At 34.6% G+C, this 21,630-nt stretch overlaps 1 protein-coding gene across 2 annotated transcripts in view; it reads right to left on the bottom strand.

Annotated features, from left to right (window-relative positions):
* ZCWPW2 (zinc finger CW-type and PWWP domain containing 2) overlaps nucleotides 1-21,630 on the bottom strand; it is a 110,091-nt gene that overhangs the window by 26,737 nt on the left and 61,724 nt on the right. Inside the window, exons 3-4 of one of the 2 annotated variants that reach the window (XM_025377087.1) lie at nucleotides 13,665-13,782; nucleotides 352-398 (exon numbers count right to left, since the gene is read on the bottom strand). In XM_025377087.1, coding sequence (XP_025232872.1) covers nucleotides 352-398; nucleotides 13,665-13,782 — 165 coding nt within the window. The remainder of the gene's footprint in view (nucleotides 1-351; nucleotides 399-13,664; nucleotides 13,783-21,630) is intronic. The other variant, XM_025377088.1, reaches the window with a different exon arrangement.

Here is a 21,630-nt window from a genome sequence, read left to right as displayed (position 1 = left end):
TTAAATTTTCTATGAGACTGTGTACACACATTACAGTAATATAGTATATAAAAATATTTTAGTATATGAGTATGTATATGAAATATAATTTAAGTAAAAGCACTCATTGACTTGTTTACTTACAGTTCTCTATTGTTCTAATTTTCGATAGTCCTCTAACATTAATATAAGTAACCATAAATACTAATTTCCTCATATTAACCTAAGAAAGGAAACATACTGAAGTAACATTTAGAAGAAAAAGTGGATTGTATGTCATTGTTTGTTTTTAAATAATTTAATTTTCTTTAAAGAATAGTGTTAAATGAAATTTGAAGTTTATATATTTTATATAATAAAACACAATCTTACCCCTTTCTTGGCCAGTGCAGCAACTTTGTCATGTGTTCTGGATTTATCTGTAAGACAATGAAACATGGCTGCTTCAAAAAAGTGCCTATGTTCCCATTCAAATAAATACTGAGTTACACAATTAGAATTTTCTACTTTCTCGTTACTATTATAACATTATTTTGTTCCAGTTGTCCCTTTAATTAATATGCTAATAAACTAAGCTTCCCATTGTTTAGTAGAGCAATACAATCCAAAAGTAATAATACGAACATTTTTATATTTATTTGGCAAATTTCTTCGCTTAAAGTTGGTTAGTTGGATATCCTCAAGTTGTCTAGTATATCTGATTTCTAGGTTCTGGGGAGCTTGTGTGCTCTGGAGTATATAGGATCTAAAATTGAATCCTAGCTGCCTCCATTTTCATATCTATCTATTATATGCTGGACATGGGACAAGGACTTTATATAGATATCTTATTTAATTATCATTATAACCTTGTAAAGTACGCAGCCTCGCCTCACTTCACAGCTGAGGTAAATAATGTATCCTGCCTGAGGTCATGCAGCTTGGCCAGAACCATCTGATCACAAGCCTCTTTTCCAGAATGTCTGTCGTCTCCATTTGGGACCACTGAGCTACCAACAGTGCCTCAGAGAAAGACTCAGCAAGAATGGAAACTACTAGTACATTTTCTCATTATACTACTCCTAAATTTAGTACATTTTCTCATTATTCCACTCCTAAAAACAGAATAATTAGTAACCAAATAGTTCATAAAAAACTATCCCAGGATATTATTTTGAGATATGCTAAAGCAGGTATGTGTGTATATGTACCTATTGGTTACGACTGTTGTCATAAAATATAGAAACTCAGAGGAACAGGTTACTATATTCATTCCTACAACTGGCTGGTCACATGTAAACTATCCTCTTTCCTATATCCAGCTGTATACTTGAGATGATCCCTCTTTCTAGAACACCCTTTCTCTCCACTGATGAACGTATAAGGTTATGTGCCACTACAGATATTCCTCTGATTAGGATAAAACTCCACCTCTTTTGCAAAATCATAGTCATATTAAGCCATGAAACTTTCTTCTTTGTATTATGGTTAGTTACGAACATGTCTAAGTATTCTGTGACTTGAATATTCCTCAAAAGCAGGGACCACATTTTATATGCAGTAAGTGTTCAATATTACTTATAAATAAAAATGTATATGTATTTCATCCAAAATCTCCTATGAATCTGAAATATATATTTTACCTGAAAAAAATTACTGTAATGTATTAATTAACATATATTGATCATTTACTTGGTATCAGCTACTATATTAGACAGTATAAGATACAAAACAATGCACATGCTCTTAGACTCTCTTTATTTATAAACCAGGGGTAATAATTATTTTTCTTAAACTTTTAGTTTCAAGGGTACATGTACTTATTTGCTATACAGATACATTGTGTATTGCAGGGTTTGATGTACATATTATTTTATCACCCAGGTAGTAAGCATAGTACCCAATAGGTAGGTTTTCAATCCTCACCCTCTTTCCACCCTCCACTCTCAAGTAGGCCTCAGTGTCCATTGTTTCCTTTTTTGTGATCACGTGTACTCAATGTTTAGTTCTCACTTATAAGTGACAACATGCAGTGCTTGATTGTCTGTTCCTACATTATCTTGCTTAGGATAATGACCTCCAGTCCCAACCATGTTGCTGAAAGGACATTATCTTGTTCTTTTACATGACTGCATAGCATTCCATAGTGAATATGTACCATATTTTCTTTATCCAGTCTACAATTAATGGGCGTCTAAGTTAATTTCATGTCTTTGCTATTGAAAATAGTGCTGCAATGAACATATGTGTGCATATATCTTCATGGTAGAATGATTTATATTTCTATGGGTATATATCCCAAAAATGGGATTCCTGGGTCAAATGATGGTTCAGTTTTAAGTTTTTGAAAAATTGTCAAACTGCTTTGCACAGTCACTGAACTAAATTACATTACCACAAGTAGTATATAGCGTTCCCTTTCCTCTGCAACCTCGCCAGTATTTCTTATCTTTTGACTTTGTATTAATAACCATTCTGACTACTGTGAGATACTATCTCATTATGGTTTTGATTTGCATTTCTCTAAGGGCCAGTGATGTTGAGCATTTTTTCATATGCTCATTAGCCACATATATGTCTTCTTTTGAAAAGTGTCTGTTCATGTCCTTTGCCCACTTTTTAATGGGGTTATTTTTTGCTTATTATAAATGCTGGACATCAGACCTTTTTCAAATGCAGAGTTTGCAAATATTTTCTCCCACTCTGTGGACTGTCTATTTACTCTGTTGATAGTTTCGTTTGTTGTAAAAAGCTCTTTAGTTTAATTAGGTCCAGGAGTAAAAATGATTACCTCACTAGTATATTGTGAGATTTAAATAGAATAAGCTACTTAATTAAAACTCCTAAAACAATGTCTGAAAATCAACAAATATTCACTTCCATTTTAGCTAATAGACATGGTGTGTGTGTGTGTGTGTGTGTGTGGGTGTATGTGTGAAAGAGACAGAAAGAAAGACAGAGATCTTGATCTTTGGAATACTAGGAAAAACACTTTAGTGGTTATATATTTCACTACTGTATCATCTTTTTAGGTGACTCTACCATTCTTCCATCTAAATAATTATTTTCATCTTTTTAACATAGTTAGAAATAATTGATGAGTAATAATAAAATAGCAACATGTTTCAAGAAATAGGAAAAAATAAGATCACAAAAATTTCATAGTATATTTTGGGATTAATGACGTGTAAAGGGCCCGGTAGAACCTTATAGTAATAAAAAGATACAATAAATTTTGTTGTATCTTAAAAAAAGTAAATTTACTCTTTGTTCTTTTGAAAATCTCTAATAAGGATAGAAGTCATGATGAAATATCAATCATTAAAAATAGTTAAAATTAACAAAAAGAAACTCAAAAACTAAAATTGGAGTCTATGTATCTGGATGGGACAGAGAGAGTTAACCAAAATGGATGTTTGCTATGTTTCCTGTCAAAATATACCTCATTCTTACATAAATTTGCTAACATGGCAATGAATTGGGAACAGAAATATGTGAACTGTTGTTCAAGGAGCTTTTTATGCTCAAAAGTTATAAAAACCATCTTCCAATAAAAGTAGAGTATCTTGGGGAGTATCAAAAACCACATTGATTTTCAAATGCCTAAGGAAAATTCTTATGTAATATTTGAAACATTATGATCAGTAGTAATTTCTTTATTAATAATAACAGTAGGTCTATGTTCAACTTCAGCAAAAATTAACAACCTTCTAAAAGCTAAATTTTCTCTTGTGAGAAAGATTTAATTTCCTTCCTTCAGAAATCTCTGCATGGAGGGACTCTCACCATAAAGAGTGAAAAGCAGTTAACAGGAAATGTAGATGTGGATAATGAAAAGGGCCTTCACTCCTCCTTTGAGCTATATCCAAGTCATATTTTTAAAGTGCAAAAGAGGAGCTGCTGGTAGTAAATGAAAATGTTCTAAATGAGTAGAGGTGGTTATGACTCATGACCCAGAACAGATGTTACTGATATTTTACTTACAACTATATTAGGGAGAAATACAAATATTAACATAATTCAATGATTTCTCTTCTTTAAATAATTTTTTTAAACCTTGTGTACTCATGGACTCTGAAAAATTTGTCAGTTTTTGTTTGTTTAACTGTGATAGCTGAGAGCATTTTCGTAAAAATGTAGAGGACATTCAGTTTCTGGTCTGGAATGTAAGGAGCTTAGAAGGTTGCCACTAGAGTCCAACAACATGTACAAAGGTGAGCAAAATGAAAAATGAACAACTCTTTTCAGATCCTTTGGAGAAGTGAGGTCACCGGGAAAACTGATGTCCCCAAATTTGGAGAAAAAGACAGGTAAATACAGAGAATCACAATCCACCTGAGCAGGGTGGAAACTAGTATAGGGTAGGAAAACATGAACTTCAATTGACAAACTTCTAGAAACTCTGTGGGAACAAGCCTGAGACAAAAACTCCAGGGGGACCTAGTCATGGTGGGAGGGGCACACACTTTTGTTGAGTTTTACCTGAAGGAGCTCTACCAGGTTCTCGCAGATTAGGGAAATATCTCCTGGTTCCATCAAGGGGAGGAGAAAAGTAATCATTTTGAAATAATCAGACCATTCTGTACTTCTTAGCAAGGCCTGCCCTGAGGAGAAACTATTTTACCAGAGTCTAACCTATTGAGGGACTTTCAAAGCCCAACCCCAGCCTGACCTGGGGGAAACAAAATACCCAACTCCAGCCCCTTCTAGCCATCCTTTACCACCTATGTAGGTGAAGAAAATAAAAGGAAGTTGGAGGAAAGCCCTTATGAAGTTTACAGCCTAGGACTGAGACTTTATGATAGGAACATAGAATGCTTTCCCTCCCCCTCATGTCTTACCACTGTACTGCTAAACTATCATGATTGCAGTTATTTTACCCAGAACATCATGCCCACCTTTCAATAAAAATTTATAAGGCATACTAAATGGCAAAAAAGAAAATTTGAAGAGAAAGAGCAAGCAGCAGGACCAGATCAAGATATGGCAGGGATGATGGGATTATCAGCTCATGAATTTAAAACAACTATGATTAATATGCTAAAAGCTATAGTGTTAAAAGTAGACAACATGCGCGAACAGATGAGTAATGTAAGTAAAGAAATGAAAATTCTAAGAAAGATTCATAAGAAATACTTGAGAGCAAAAGTACTGTAACAGAAATGAAGAATGTGTTTGATATGCTCATCAGGAGACTCAACATAGCTAAGGAAACAATCTTTGAGCTTCAGGATATATCAATAAAAACCACCAAAACTAAAAAAACTGAAAAAGAGAAAATACTGAAAAAAATAATAAAACAGTATATCCAAGAACTGTGTGACAACTAGAAAAGTGTGACATATACGTAATAGGTATACCAGAATGAAAAGAGATACAGGAACAACAACAACAAAAAATTGACACAATAATAACTGATAATTTCCCCCAAATTAATATCAGATGCCAAACCATAGACCCAGAAGCTCAGGAAATACCAAGTAATATAAATGCCAAAAATCTACATGTCATATTCAAACTGCAGAAAATAAAAGATTAAAAATAAAATCTTGAAAGAAGTCAGAGAAAAAACCCACTTTACCAATAGAAGAGTAAAGATAAGAACTACATCAAACTTTTCCTCAAAAACCATGCAATCGATAAAACAGTTGAGCAAAATAAAGTGTTGACAAAATAACCCACCCACCTAGAATTATACACTCTGAAATTACTTTTCTTTCTTTTTTTTTTTTTTCCATTTAGAAAACATGTTTCTTAATTCTTTTTTTTTTTTTTTTCTTTTGAGATAGGATCTTGCTCTGTGCTTAGGTCAGAGTGCAGTGGCACAATCATGGCTCACTGCAGCCTCAACCTCCTGGGCTCAAGCGATACTCCCACTTCAGTCTCCTGCATAGCTGGGACTACAGATGACTACCTGGTTAATTTTTGAATTTTTTACAGAGACAGAATCTCACCATGTTGTTCAGGCTGGTCTCAAACTCTGAGCTCAAGTGATCCTCCTGCCTCAGCCTCCTAAAGTGCTGGGATTACAGGCCTGAGCCACAATGCATGGCCTGTGAAATTATTTTTCAAAAGTAAAGGAGAAATAAAGACTTTCTCAGGAAAAAAAAAAAAAAAAAAAAAAAAGGAGGCATTTGTTGCCAATAGAACTGCCTTGCAAGGAATACTAAAAGAAGTTCTTCCGAGAGAAGAAAAATAATATAAGTTAGAAAGTCAGATCTGCACAAAGACAAGAAGAGCATTGAAAACTGACTAAGTAAAGGTAAAGTAAAAACTTTTTCCTTTTCTTATTCTTAATCGATCTAACAGATAACAGTTTGTTTAAAATAATCATGATATACTTAATTACGTATGTTTATGCATACATCTTTTTGTGTGCATGCATATATGCTTATATATGAGTAAAATGAATGATATCAATGATAGCAGGGATGAGAAGGAAGAATTAGGCATAATCTGTCATAAGATATTTGTACTACCCATGAAACAGGATAATTATTTGTAAGTGAGATTTGAATTAGTTGTAAATGTATATTGCAAACTCTAGGGCAACAACTAAAAAAAGTTTTTGAAAAAGTATAACTGATAATTGGTATGCTAAGAGGGAAGAAAATGGAATTATTTAAAATCTCAAAATCACAAAGACAGGAAAAGAGTGAAAGACAAAAACAGTAACAAAGAAAAAGGGCACCACTAAAACTAGTTTTAAAAAAGTATAATTGATAATTGATATGTCAACAGGGAAGAAAATGTAATTACATAAAATCTCAAAATCACAAAGACAGAAAAAGAGTAAAAGGCAAAAATAGTAACAAAGAAAAAGGGCAATAAATAGAAAATAATAATAAATATGACAACTATTAATCCATGATATTAAAAATAATGATTTTAAATATTAATGGCCTAGATGGATGAATTAAAAGAAAAGTATATCATGCTAACCCTAATGAAAAGGAAGTAGGAGGAGTTATATTAATTTGAAACATAGCAGACTTCAGAGTAAGGAACGTTATCAAGAATAAAGAGGGTCATATAAAATAATAAAGAAGTCAATACTCCAAGAAGACTTGCAACCTTTAATGTACATGCACCTAACAACAGAGCATCAAAATATGAGAGGCAAAAACTGATGGAACTGTAGACAGAAATAAATAAATCTACTATTATAGCTAGAGGCTTCAACAGCCCTCTGTCAGAAATGAACAAATCCAGCAAAAAGAAAATCAGTAAAGACACAGTTGAACTCAAAAGCACCATCAATCAACTGGATATATTTGACATCTGTAATCTACTTCATCCAACAACAGCAGAATACACATCCTTTTTGAGCCCACATGAAACATTCAGAAAAACGGACCACATTCTGGGCAATAAAAAATACCTTAACACATTTAAAAGAATAGATATAATACAATGTCTCCTTGCAGACCAAAATGAAATTAAGCCAGAAACTGGTAACAGAGAGAGAGGTGGAAATTCAAAATACTTGGAGATTAAGGAACACACTTCTAAGTAACACATAGATCAAAGAAAAAAAAAACCTCAAGAAAAATTTTAAAATATTTTGAACTAAATGAAAATGAAAATACAACTTATCAATCACGGGATGCAGCAAAAGCAATGTTCAGAGGAAAATTTATAGCATTGAATTCATCTATTAGAAAAGAAAAAAGCTCTAAAATCAATAATCTAAGCTTCTACTTTGGAAATTAGAGGAAAAAGAACAGACTGAATCCAAAGTAAGCAGAAGAAAAAAATAAAAGAGCAGAAATCAATGAAATTGAAGACAGTAGATAGAGAAAAATCAATACAACCATAAGCTAGTTCTTTGAAAGATCAGTAAATTTGATGACTAAAGAGAGGGAAGGAAGGAAGGAAGGAAGGAAGGAAGGAAGGAAGGAAGGAAGGAAGGAAGGAAGGAAGGAAGGAAGGAAGGAAGGAAGACAGAAAGGAAGGAAGGAAGGAAGACAGGAAGGAAGGAAGACAGGAAGGAAGGAAGACAGGAAGACAGGAAGGAAGGAAGGCAGGAAGAAAGGAAGGAAGGAAGGGAGGGAGGGAGAGAGACAGGAAGGAAGGAGGAAAGGGAGAGAGGCAGGTGGGCACATATTACTAATACTAGAAATGAAAGAGGTAGACATTATAACAAATCCCATGGGCATTAAAAGAAAATAAAGGAACATTATGAACAACTCTATGCCCACAAATTTTATAACCTAGATGAAATGGACCAATTTCTTGAAAGAGTCACTCTGCTAAAATTCTACAAAAAGAAACAGGCAATCTGAATAGACCTATACTACTAAAGAAATTGAATCAATATAATAACCTTCTAAAACAAAAAGCAGCAAGCCCAGATGGGTTCACTGGTGAATGCTATCAAACATATAGGAAGAAATATGCCAATTCTCCATAACCTTTTCCAGAAGATATAAGCAGAGAAAATACTTTCTAACTCATTCAATGCAAGGTAGTTCAAAAATTGGAAACCAATTAATTTAATCAATCAATTGCATTAACAGCATAAAGAAGAAAAAAAAAACACCTCAGGAAACAAGGAAGACAGGGGAACTTCCTCAGCTTCATAAAGAGCATTTACAAAATATCTAAAGCTAGTATCATATTTAATGGTAACAAGCTAGAAGCTGTCATGCTAAGATGAAGAACAAGTCAAGGGTTTTCTCACTCACCACTCTTCTCAATATTGTACTGGAATTTCTAGATAACACGGTAAGACAATAAATGAAAATAAAAGGTATATAGATTTGGAAAGAAGAAATAAAAGTCTCTTTGCACATGCTATGATTGTCTATGTAGTAAATCCAAAAGAATAGACAAAAAAAAATCCTGTAATTAATAATAGATTATAGCAAGGTTGCAGGATACAAGGTTAAAATGCAAAAATAAATAGATTTCTGATATACCAGTACCAAACAAGTAGAATTTGAAATGAAAACACATTAGAATTTACACTGGCAAACCTCAAAGTGAATTAGTTAAGCATAAATCTAAAAAAAAAGTATAAGATCTAAATGAGGAAAACTACCAAACTCTGATAAAAATAAATCAAAAAAGAACTGAATAAACTTGAAGATATTCCATGTTCACTGATAAAAAGACTCAATATTGTCAAGATGTCAGCTCTTCCCAACTTATGATATATAGATTCAACACAATCCCAATAAAATGCCAGCACGTTATTTTGTGAAATCAACAAACTGATTCTAAAATGTATATGGAAAGGCAAAAGACCCAGAATAGCCAACCCAATATGGAAGTGAACCAAACATCTGACCCTTTGACCCTTGGATTTTTAGAGCAGTGAAACTACTCTACATGATACTACAATGGTGGATACAGGTCATTATACATTTCTCCAAACCCACAGAATGTATAACAGCTAGAGTAAACCCTAATGTAAACTAAGGACTTTGGGTGATAATGACGTGTCAGTGTAGGTTCATCAATTGTAACAAATAGATCTCATGGTATGGGATGTTGATAGTGGGGGAGGTTGTGTGTTTAGGGGCTGTGTGGAGGAGATATATGGGAACTCTCTGTACTTTCCACTCAATTTTCTGTGAACTTAAAACTGCTCTAAAAAATCAAGTCAATTTTTTTACAATATATATAATTCTGGGAAAAAGTTAGAAATAAGGACATCAATTCTAAAATGTAGAGCATGTAAGAAAGTCTTAATCTTTATTAAGATTAATCATTATTCTATGGATAATGGTCTATTTATTTTTAGAAGTATAATTAAAATGAATGTTTCTATATAAGATAAAAAATTTTCTAGCTCCAGCAGAATTACTTAGTTACAGTAGTAGTAATAAATGCAACAAAAACAGAACAACTAAATTATGAGGGTGAGACTGTTATAATCTGATTGGGTTATATTTAAAGTTATATTAAAAAATTTACATATATTTAAAGATCATGCATATTTCAACAATGAGAGAGTTGCATCAGATAAAATACTATACCAATTTCTGCATGGTAGGAAGACTATAGGTTAAATATTGGGGTAATTTATTTCTAGGTTGGAAAAATAAATTGTTAGGTGAAGAAACCTTTCAAGTTGCTGGGTTACAAAGTGGATTGCTGCTAAGTTATTCATCTTTGGTGAAATATCTAAACGGTGGCTACTTATCTCTCAAAACTACTTTTGAATACAGAAAGAAGTTGAATACTTTACCAGAATCTACACTGGATGCTAAGCAGACACAAGGATTACATGACTATTTTGGAGATAGTGAATAGTGAATTGTGAGCCTGTTACTGCAAAGACTGAACTCCTGGAATTCTGAGTCCTGAAAGTTCATGCCCTTCCATTTTGGCTACTTAAGAGACAAAATGAAAGCTGTTAGGCATACGGCTCTCAAGAATCAGGCTGAATTATATAAAACTCTGCATGTAAAAATAATCAGACTTTCAGCAAGAAAATGAGCTATTGCTGCAAAACCAATCAGAAATAATCCTTTTTCAGAGTTTCTGGACAGGCAAGAATGTCAAAGGACCCACTGCTAATTGAGAGTGCAAGTCTACTCCTCGTGAGAAATAGATATAAGTTTAAAAAGTAAATGACTATATTACTTAAAGCTATTAATGTTCAAAAAATTAAATGTCTAAAAGGCTTTCGTGATTAAATAACAGAAATATATAGTCTGTGCAAGGCAAAAAATTATATTTGTGACAATACAGTGAGTTCAACTTTATTGCTAATAAACAGAGACATTATATTTTCAGCACAGGAATAAAATTGCATTTGTAGTAATAAATGTCTCTTCTCATGGTCTCAGAGTAAACCTGAGTAGTGTATTTGTCATTCTTTTTCCACTCTTTTCAAACCTACTTATTTGCTTTAAATCCTAAACTTAGGTGGCTGGGTTGAAATTTAAATTTTTTCTCAAATAAAATCTTTTCACATATACATTTTTTTGTAAATATAAATCAAAGTTTTCCAAAGGAGAAAAAAAAAAAATCATTGCTACTTTAAAATCCAGTCAGCATCAAAGTCCGGATCCTTCTATCCATAGAGTAATCTGTTTAGAATTTAAAGTAATAAAGACAAAAAGGGGCTTATAAAATATTAAATGATTATAATCACTAAGCAGAAAGCAATTTAAACATATTTAAGTTTAATAAAAACTATCTCATGCCTGTGATGCCAGCACTTTGGGAGGCCAAGGCAGATGGATCACCTGAGTTCAGGAGTTCAAGACCAGCCTGGACAATATGATGAAACCTTGTCTCTACTGAAAATACAAAAATTAGCTGGGCGTGGTGGCGGGCATCTGTAATCCCAGCAACTCGGGAAGCTGAGGCAGGAGACTTGCTAGAACCTAGGAGGCGGAGCTTGTGGTGAGCCAAGATCACGTCCCTGCACTCCAGCCTGGGCGACAGAGTGAAACTCCATCTAAATAAACAAATAAATAAATGTTATCATTTTATGTGGCAATCATCTTCTTTTTAGAGTTAAAAATGTGTCATATCCATAGATCAATGGAACAGAATAAAGAACTCAGAAATAAGGCCACATGCCTACAACTATCTGATCTTCAACAAACCTGACAAAAACAAGCAATGGGAAGTTCAAGACCAGCCTGGCCGACATAGTGAAACCCCATCTCTACTAAAGATACAAAAAATTGGCCGGGCATGGTGGCATGTGCCTGTAATCCCGACTACTCGGGAGGCTGAGGCAGGAGAATCACTTGAACCCAGGAGGTGGAGCTTGCAGTGAGCCGAGATCACACCATTGCACTCCAGCCTGGGCAACAGGGCAAGACTCTGTCTAAAAAAAAAAAAAAAAAAAAAAAAAAATGAGGAAAGGATTCCCTATAAATGGTGCTGGGAGAACTGGCTAGCCATATGCAGAAAATTGAAACTGGACCCTGCCCCACTTCCTTATACCATATACAAAAATTAACTCAAGATGGATTAAAGACTTAAATGTAAAACCCAAAACTATAAAAACCCTGGAAGACAACCTAGGCAATACCATTCAGGACATAGGCATGGGCAAAGATTTCACAATGAAGACACCACAAGCAACTGGAACACAGCAAAAATTTACAAATGGGATCTAATTAAACTAAAGAGTGCAGTAATAGAAACTATCAACAGAGTGAGCAGAGAACTTACTGAATGGAAGAAAATTTTTGCAATCTATGCATCTGACAAAGGTCTAATACCCACCATCCATAGGGAACTTAAACAAGTTCACAAAAAAAAAAAAAAAATTTAAAAAGTGGGCAAAGGACACAAACTAACAATTTAAAAAGAAGACATACATGTGGTCAACCTACATAAGAAAAAACGTTCAACATCACTGATCATTAGAGAAATGTAAATCAAAATCACGAGATACCATCTCACACTAGTCAGAATGGCTACTATTAAAAAGTCAAAAAATAACAGATGGTGGTGAGGTTGAGGAGAAAAAGGAACACTTATACACTGTTGGTGGGAGTGTAAATTAGTTCAACCATTGTGGAAGACAGTGTGGTGATTGCTCAAAGACCTAGGGGCAGAAATACCACTCAATCCAGCAATCTCATTACTGAGTATATACCCAAAGGAATATAAATCATTCTATTATAAAGACACTTGCACACGTGTGTTCAACACTATTCACAATAGCAAAGACAATGACTCAAACTAAATGCCCATCAATGGTATAAAGAAAATGTGGATAAAGAAAATGTGGTAAAGAAAACGTGGTACTTGTACACTGCAATAAAGAAAATATGGTACCTGTACACCATGGAATACTATGCGGCCATAGAAAAGAATGAGATCAGTCCTTTGCAGGGACATGGATGGAGCTGGATGCCATTAGCCTTAGCAAACTAATGCAGGAACAAACCCAAATACTGCATGTTCTCACCTATAAGTGGGAGCTAATTGATAAGAATAAATTGGCACATAGAGAAGAACACACACTGGGGTTTATCAGAGGGTGGAAGGTGGGAGGAGGAAAAGGATCAGGAAAAATAACTAATGTGTACTAGGCTTAATACCTGGGTTATGAAATATCTTTATAACACATTCCCGTGACACAAATTTACCTATATAACAAGCCTGCACATGTACCCCTGAACTTAAAAGTTAAATATATACAAAAAAAAATCAAACCTACTATAATCTTTCAAATGGTTTCATTTAAAAAGCTAACTATACACCATAGTATTGAGAATTCAATAAAACTTTCTGTGAAAATAACCTGAAATATTATCACAATTTTTCGCCTAATTTTTTTGAAAGTTGAAGTTTATCTTCTATTCCTGCCCTGAACTTATTTTAAAATGCAACATTTTGAAAATACTTTTTTCTGTAATAATACAGCATATCCAAGTGAAATTTTAATGTCACGAATATATTTAAAGCTATGGTTCCCATTGTGAAATATATGCATTTGAAATACACAGGGGGATCTGTAGATAGTCTAAGAGTAAAGAAGATAACAAAAGTGCTAACAAGAACTCCTGTATTTAAATAGAGTGTATGTTTAGTCATTGAAAATAGTTTTAGGGGACAAAATATATACTATTCATTCATATAAAAATAATTTTCCAATAAACAATGACATACTATTTCCCTATGAACAGAAAGAGACAGATTTTTGAATGAGCAAACATATTTTGGAAAACATGCATTTGGATAAATCCTTATTTTGGAGTAATAAAGAAAAAATATTGACATACCTTGTTGTTTTGATAGGCAGCACATTTCCAGTCTTTGCTCATGAGAATATCCATAGAGTAGATATGCTTCTTGAAGTGCACTTTTATACCACTTCTTTTTATTCTTACATTTTTCTGGCTATATAAATACAGAAAAAAGAATAAAATTCTTTTTTAAATATATAACTTTGTTTTAAAATCCACTGATTAAGCTGGAACAAAATCTAATTTGGAGCATTGTATAGTATATTTCTTAGACTTTAGTATCTAATTATTATTTTATTATTATTTTAGAATTCAGCAAAATTGTGAAAATTTTGCAATTTAATAGTCAAAGGGTCAAATGTTTGGTTTGCTACATAACAAAGTAGTTAATACTAATAGATTTAATAAGAATAATGTTGATTTCTTTTTAAATAACATAGCAATTATACTAAAGTGGTACAAATTGAAAAGCAAGTTTCTTATTAGAAGAAAATTAATTTGGCAGGGTGCAGTGGCTCATGCCTGTTAATTCCAGCTACTTGGGAGGCTGAGGTAGGAGAACAGATTGAACCTGGGAGGCAGATGTTGCAGTGATGCAAGATTGTGCCATTGCACTCCAGTCTGGGTGACAGAGTAAGACTCTGTCTCAAAAATAAAATAAAATAAAATAAAATAAAATAAAAAGAAATTATATTCACATCTAGTTTTAGTGTTACAGTGATATTAACATATGCATACAAGTTTCTTAAACTTTCTGTGCCCTAGTTTCTTTATCTAGAAAATATGAATGATAACACTACATACATCATAAGGTTTCATGAGTATGAAATAAAATAATAGATTATAGTTTCATGGCATAATAAGATTCAATAAGTTATTTTACTTGGATACAGTACATTTTCTAAATACCTATTTAGTTTACAAAAAATATATTTTAAAAAGAAAAACAAAATGAAAAAAAAAATCTGGGTCAAAAATAAATATTAAATTGACCTAGTCCAATAATGTTTTCAGTGTTATTTTAAAACTCAGCAAAAAAGATTTGTATAGTGTTTTTAAATGTTATATTTATAAAATGCATGCCATCATTTTCATTTTATTCAAAATACTTTACCAGCCAAAGGAATATGGCTATTTATTTTATTAACCTATAATTATCACCTATCTATAAAGATTATATTTTTCTCTCAGATGTATAATTCACCCTTTTCACAGAAATGTAAATCTATATAAGACCCATATTGAATTAATTCAGAGAATTAAACTATATACATTTAAAGCTCTTCTCAAATGTCACCATACTCTTAGAGTCCCTAAATTAATATCAAGTGTGTGCTCCCACTACACATAATACTTTCATTTACTGATTTACTACTTTCTGACTTCTATTATAGCTATTTGTGTTCATGACATCACTACCCATAAAATGAAAGATCCATGAAGATGGAGGCAATAAATAACATTTCATCTTTGCATCCTCCACAGTACCCATTTGCCTATACCTCATGGTATATTATATAAAGTATTCAGAAAGAGGCTGATAAATTGCATTTGGTCCTGGGCAAAGATTAACTTGACATAAAAGCAATGAAACAATAGGATCAAACAAAAATTTACTTTTGGACACATAATCTATAAATTTCATTTATTAAGTAAGTTATTTCATAGGAAACAGATGAAAAGAGACAGATACAATTCACCAAATACTGGAAATTTTAAATTATTTTAAGAATGTCTAAGCTAGCCTTCACAGATTTAAGACATTTCTGCAAGTCAAATGTTATAAAATTAAATTAGAAATTGTAGTGAAAAATCACTTTAAAGCTTATAGCACAAAACAGTTCCCATACTATTCTGTATATAGCAATGGTGTAAGAACAGTTCCTGTAATATTCCCTAAAGCAGGGGTCGGACCAGTACTAGTCCGTGATCGGTTAGGAACTGGGCAGCACAGAAAGAGAGGAATGGGGGACGAACAAGCATTACTTCCTGAGCTCCACCTCCTGTCAGGTCAGCTGCGGCATTAGATTCTCATAGGAACATGAACTCTATTGTAAACTGCACGTGGGAGAGATCTAGGTTGTGTGTTCCTTATAAGAATCTGATGCCTGAGGATCTGTCATTGTCTCCCATCACCTCCGGATGGGACCCTCTAGATGGAGGAAAACAAGCTCAGTACTTTCACTGACTCTACATTATGGTGAGTTATAGAACTATTTCATTATATATTACAATGTAATAATAATAGAAATAAAGTGCACAATAAATGTAATGCACTTAAATCATCCCAAAACCATCCCCCTTCCTCCCCTAGTCTATGGAAAAATTGTCTTCCATGAAACCGGTCCCTGGTGCCAAAAAGGTTGGAGACTGCTGCCCTACAGAAATAGTATAAGAAAATAGTTAAAGAAAATTCTTGAGAAAAATCAGTGCCATATAGCTAAAATAAACTTTGATGACTTAGGGGAACTGAAAGGTTTAACACTTGTGTCTGGGAATCTTTGAACTTATCAGTAGGCATGTGCCACCTAGTGGTAATACAAATTAAAACCTCCTAAGGAACTCAAAAAACTAAGGATCTATTTTACGAAGAATTTTAATTTCCAAATTAGGCTCAACTGTGCTTTGTATTTTTAAATTTCTTTTTTTTTAATTGAAGAAGTGATAAGGTGCAAATTCTCACAGTATGGAATGTGCCTTCCTTCCCATCCCAGGTACTACTTCTCCCCAAATTACTGTTACTAGTTGCTTTTACAGTCTTCCAGAGATATATATTTATATAATTATACAATGTATATATTATAACATTATATATTTCTATAACTTATATAAATATATAATTAATGTTATGAATAGTTATATATAATTGATTTTTAAAATTTTCTTGAAGATTGCTGAATTTATTGATACAGCATATTCCAGACTCTCAGGATCTATCATTGAAGAAAACAGACAAAGCTTACATTCTAACCCATGAGAAGAGATAATTTATAACAAGCATAAAACATAAGGCTATAGTATAAGAGGTGATAAGTGCTCTGTAATAAAATGTAAGGCAAAGTCAGGGTGGGTAATGAGTGGTCAAGGTAACTCTCATCAAAAAGGTGAATTTAGGCTATGATCTCCCTGAAGGAGGCCAGGAAGTTACCCACATATATATCCAAGGAAAATATACTCCAGGTAGAGAAAAAATCCTCTAATGTGGGAGAGTACATGTATATTCAAGAAGTATCAAAGAATCCAGGGTAGCTGAGTCTAATGTTGAAGAGAGAGAGTAACAGGAAATGATTTCAGAAAATTAACAAGGGCCACATCATCAAGGCCTTTGCAAGCCATTGTAGGGTCTTTGGCTATTACTTTGAGTGAAATAGACACTATGGCAGAGTTCTGAGCATAAAATTAATATTTGATTTGAATTCCTGTTTTTTTTTTTTTTTTTTTTTTTTTTTTTTTGAGACGGAGTCTCGCTCTGTCGCCCAGGCTGGAGTGCAGTGGCCGGATCTCAGCTCACTGCAAGCTCCGCCTCCCGGGTTCCCGCCATTCTCCTGCCTCAGCCTCCCAAGTAGCTGGGACTACAGGCGCCCACAACCGCGCCCGGCTAATTTTTTGTATTTTTTTTTAGTAGAGACGAGGTTTCACCGTGGTCTCGATCTCCTGACCTTGTGATCCGCCCGCCTCGGCCTCCCAAAGTGCTGGGATTACAGGCGTGAGCCACCGCGCCCGGCCTGAATTCCTGTTTTTAAAGAAATCATTCTGATTGCTTTGATGAGGAAAGGCTATACAGAGGCAAGTATAGAAGCAGGACAATTAGGAGCCTATTGCAATAATTTATGCAAGAAATGACGGCAGTGTGGACCAGGGCAATAACAGTTACTGTGATAAAAAGTGTTAGGGCTCTGGATATAATTTGATGATAGAGCAAAAAGCACTTCCTGACCACTTGAAAATTGGTTTTGGGAGAAACGGAGGATGACTCTAGGACTTTCAAACCCAGCGGGCAAAAGGATGGAATTTGCTCTCTACTGAGATGAAGCAGGCTGTCAATAAAGAAAGATTAGGAGAAAGATCAAGAGTTCGGGGCCGGGCGCGGTGGCTCATGCGGGTAATCCTAGCACTTTGGGAGGCTAGGTTGGGAGTTTGAGAGTTGGGCAGGTTACCTGAGCTCAGGAGTTCGAGACCTGCTTAGGCAACATGGTGAAACCCCGCCTCTACTAAAAAAAAAAAAAAAGGAAAACGAAAGAAAAAAAAAGTTAGCCGGGCATTGTGGCATGTGCCTGTAGTCCCAGCTGCTCGGAAAGCTGAGGCAGCAAAATTGCTTGAACCCGGGAGGCGGAGGTTGCAGTAAGCGGAGATGGTGCCACTGCACTCCAGCCTGGAGACAAAGCGACATTCCATCTCAAAAAAAAAAAAAAAAAAAAAAAAAAAAAGAATCCGCACATACTGACACGAGACTTCTCAATACCCAACAGGAAGATAATTACGACATCGAGGTGGAGATGTCAAGTAGCAGTTGAATATGAAAATTCAGGACAGAAAACTTACCTGCAGATAAACTTTAGGAATTACAAACACATACACATACACAAATGCGCGTGTGCACGCATTTGACAATGCTCAAGTGATGGACACTTAGGTTGTTCCTAATACGCTATTGGAAGCAAGGCTGAAACAAAAACATTTTGTCCATATGTCATTTTGTCCATTTGAGAGTATACTGAAAGATAAGTTCCAAGACATAAAATTACAGGTTTAATGTATGTATATTTTAAATTTTGGAGGCTACTGTGAAATCACTTTTGAATAAGGAGGTCAAAGTTTACAGTGCCACAAGAAATGTATTCAATATATTTCCCCACACCTTGCAGAACACTTCTGTTCCAAGCTTTGACATCTTGACCAATCTTTTTTTTTATTAATTTTTAATTTTTGTAGGTACATAGTAGGTGTATATACGTATGGGTTACATAAGATATTTTGATACAGGCATGTAATGTGTAATAATCAGATCAGGATAAATGTGATAGCTAACACCTCTAGCATTTATCTTTTGTGTTACAAACAATCCAGTTATACTCTTTAGTAATTTTTAAATGTACAATTAAATATTTTTAACTATTGTCACCCTTTTGTGCTAGAAGATACTGGGTCTTATTCATTCTTTCTATTTTTTGTACTCATTAACCATCTCCACACCCCGCTGACACTCCACTACCCTTCCCAGCCCGTTAACCAACCTTGTACTCTTGATATCCATGAGTTCAACTCTTTTAATTTTTGGCTCCTACAAATAAGTGAGAAAATGCAAAGTTTATCTTTCTGTGCTTATTTCACTTAACGTAATGACCTCCAGTTCCATCCATGTTGTTGCAAATCATTGGATCTCATTCATTTTCATGGCTGAATAGTAATCCATGGCATGATCCATGTTTTGTTTAACCATTCATATACTGATAGACCCTTGGGTTGCATCCAAATCTTGGCTATTGTGAACAGTGCTACAATAAACATTAGAGTGCAGATTATCTCTTCAATAAACCGATTTCCTTTCTTTTGGGTATATACATAGAAGTGTGATGGTTGGATCATATAGTAGCTCTATTTATTTATTCATTTATTTATTTTTGTGACAAAGTGTTACTCTGTCACCCAGACTGGAGTGCAGTGGCATGATTTCGGCCCAGTGCAGCCTCCGCCTCCTGGGTTCAAGCAATTCTCCTGCCTCAGTCTCCCAAGTAGCTGGGATTACAGGCATGCACCATCACGCCTGGCCAACTTTTGTATTTTTAGTAGAGATGGGGTTTGCCAAGTTGGGCAGGCTGGTCTTGAACTCCTGACCTCAAGTGATACACCCACCTTGGCCTCCCAGAGTGCTGGGATTACAGGCATGAGCCACTGTACCCAGCCTACTTTTAGTTTTTGATGAACTTCCAAAGTATTCTCAATAGTAGTTGTACTAATTTATACTCCCATCAACACTGTACAAGGATTCCCTTTTCTCCACATCCTCACCAGCATTTGTTATTGCTTGTCTTTTGGATATAAGCCATTTTATCTGGGGTAAAATAATATCTCATTGTAGTTTTTTTTTTTTTTTTTTAATTTATTTATTATTATTATACTTTAAGTTGTAGGGTACATGTGCATAACGTGCAGGTTTGTTACATATGTATACTTGTGCCATGTTGGTCTGCTGCACCCATCAACTCGTCATTTACATCAGGTATAACTCCCAATGCAATCCCTCCCCCCTCCCCCCTCCCCATGATAGGCCCCGGTGTGTGATGTTCCCCTTCCTGAGTCCAAGTGATCTCATTGTTCAGTTCCCACCTATGAGTGAGAACATGCGGTGTTTGGTTTTCTGTTCTTGTGATAGTTTGCTAAGAATGATGGTTTCCAGCTGCATCCATGTCCCTACAAAGGACGCAAACTCATCCTTTTTTATGGCTGCATAGTATTCCATGGTGTATATGTGCCACATTTTCTTAATCCAGTCTGTCACTGATGGACATTTGGGTTGATTCCAAGTCTTTGCTATTGTGAATAGTGCTGCAATAAACATACGTGTGCATGTGTCTTTATAGCAGCATAATTTATAATCCTTTGGGTATATACCCAGTAATGGGATGGCTGGGTCATATGGTACATCTAGTTCTAGATCCTTGAGGAATCGCCATACTGTTTTCCATAATGGTTGAACTAGTTTACAATCCCACCAACAGTGTAAAAGTGTTCCTATTTCTCCACATCCTCTCCAGCACCTGTTGGTTCCTGACTTTTTAATGATCGCCATTCTAACTGGTGTGAGATGGTATCTCATTGTGGTTTTGATTTGCATTTCTCTGATGGCCAGTGATGATGAGCATTTTTTCATATGTCTGTTGGCTGTATGAATGTCTTCTTTTGAGAAATGTCTGTTCATATCTTTGCCCACTTTTTGATGGGGTTGTTTGTTTTTTTCTTGTAAATTTGTTTGAGTTCTTTGTAGGTTCTGGATATTAGCCCTTTGAACATACCATGCTCATGGATAGGAAGAATCAATATCGTGAAAATGGCCATACTGCCCAAGGTAATTTATAGATTCAATGCCATCCCCATCAAGCTACCAATGAGTTTCTTCACAGAATTGGAAAAAACTGCTTTAAAGTTCATATGGAACCAAAAAAGAGCCCGCATCTCCAAGACAATCCTAAGTCAAAAGAACAAAGCTGGAGGCATCACGCTACCTGACTTCAAACTATACTACAAGGCTACAGTAACCAAAACAGCATGGTACTGGTACCAAAACAGAGATATAGACCAATGGAACAGAACAGAGTCCTCAGAAATAATACCACACATCTACAGCCATCTGATCTTTGACAAACCTGAGAAAAACAAGAAATGGGGAAAGGACTCCCTATTTAATAAATGGTGCTGGGAAAATTGGCTAGCCATAAGTAGAAAGCTGAAACTGGATCCTTTCCTTACTCCTTATACGAAAATTAATTCAAGATGGATTAGAGACTTACATGTTAGACCTAATACCATAAAAATCCTAGAGGAAAACCTAGGTAGTACCACTCAGGACATAGGCATGGGCAAAGACTTCATGTCTAAAACACCAAAAGCAACGGCAGCAAAAGCTAAAATTGACAAATGGGATCTAATTAAACTAAAGAGCTTCTGCACAGCAAAAGAAACTACCATCAGAGTGAACAGGCAACCTACAGAATGGGAGAAAATCATTGTAGTTTTAATTTGCCTCTCTGGTGATCAGTGATGTTGAGCACCTTTTCATATGCCTGTTTGTCATTTGTATGTCTTCTTTTGAGAAATGTATATTCAAATCATTTGCCCATTTTTTATATTGGATTATTAGATTTTTTTTTTCCTATAGAGCTGTTTGAGCTTCTTGTATATTCTGGTTATTAGTCCCTTGTTGAATGGGTAGTTTGCAAATATTTATTCCCATTCTGTGGGTTGTCTCTTCACTTTGTTGATTGTTTCCTTTGTTGTGCAGAAG

Source organism: Theropithecus gelada, chromosome 2, assembly GCF_003255815.1.
Source record: "Theropithecus gelada isolate Dixy chromosome 2, Tgel_1.0, whole genome shotgun sequence".
Classification (NCBI taxonomy): Eukaryota; Metazoa; Chordata; class Mammalia; order Primates; family Cercopithecidae; genus Theropithecus; species Theropithecus gelada.
Note: the sequence above shows the minus strand (reverse complement) of the source record. Positions and strands in the feature narration are given on the sequence as shown.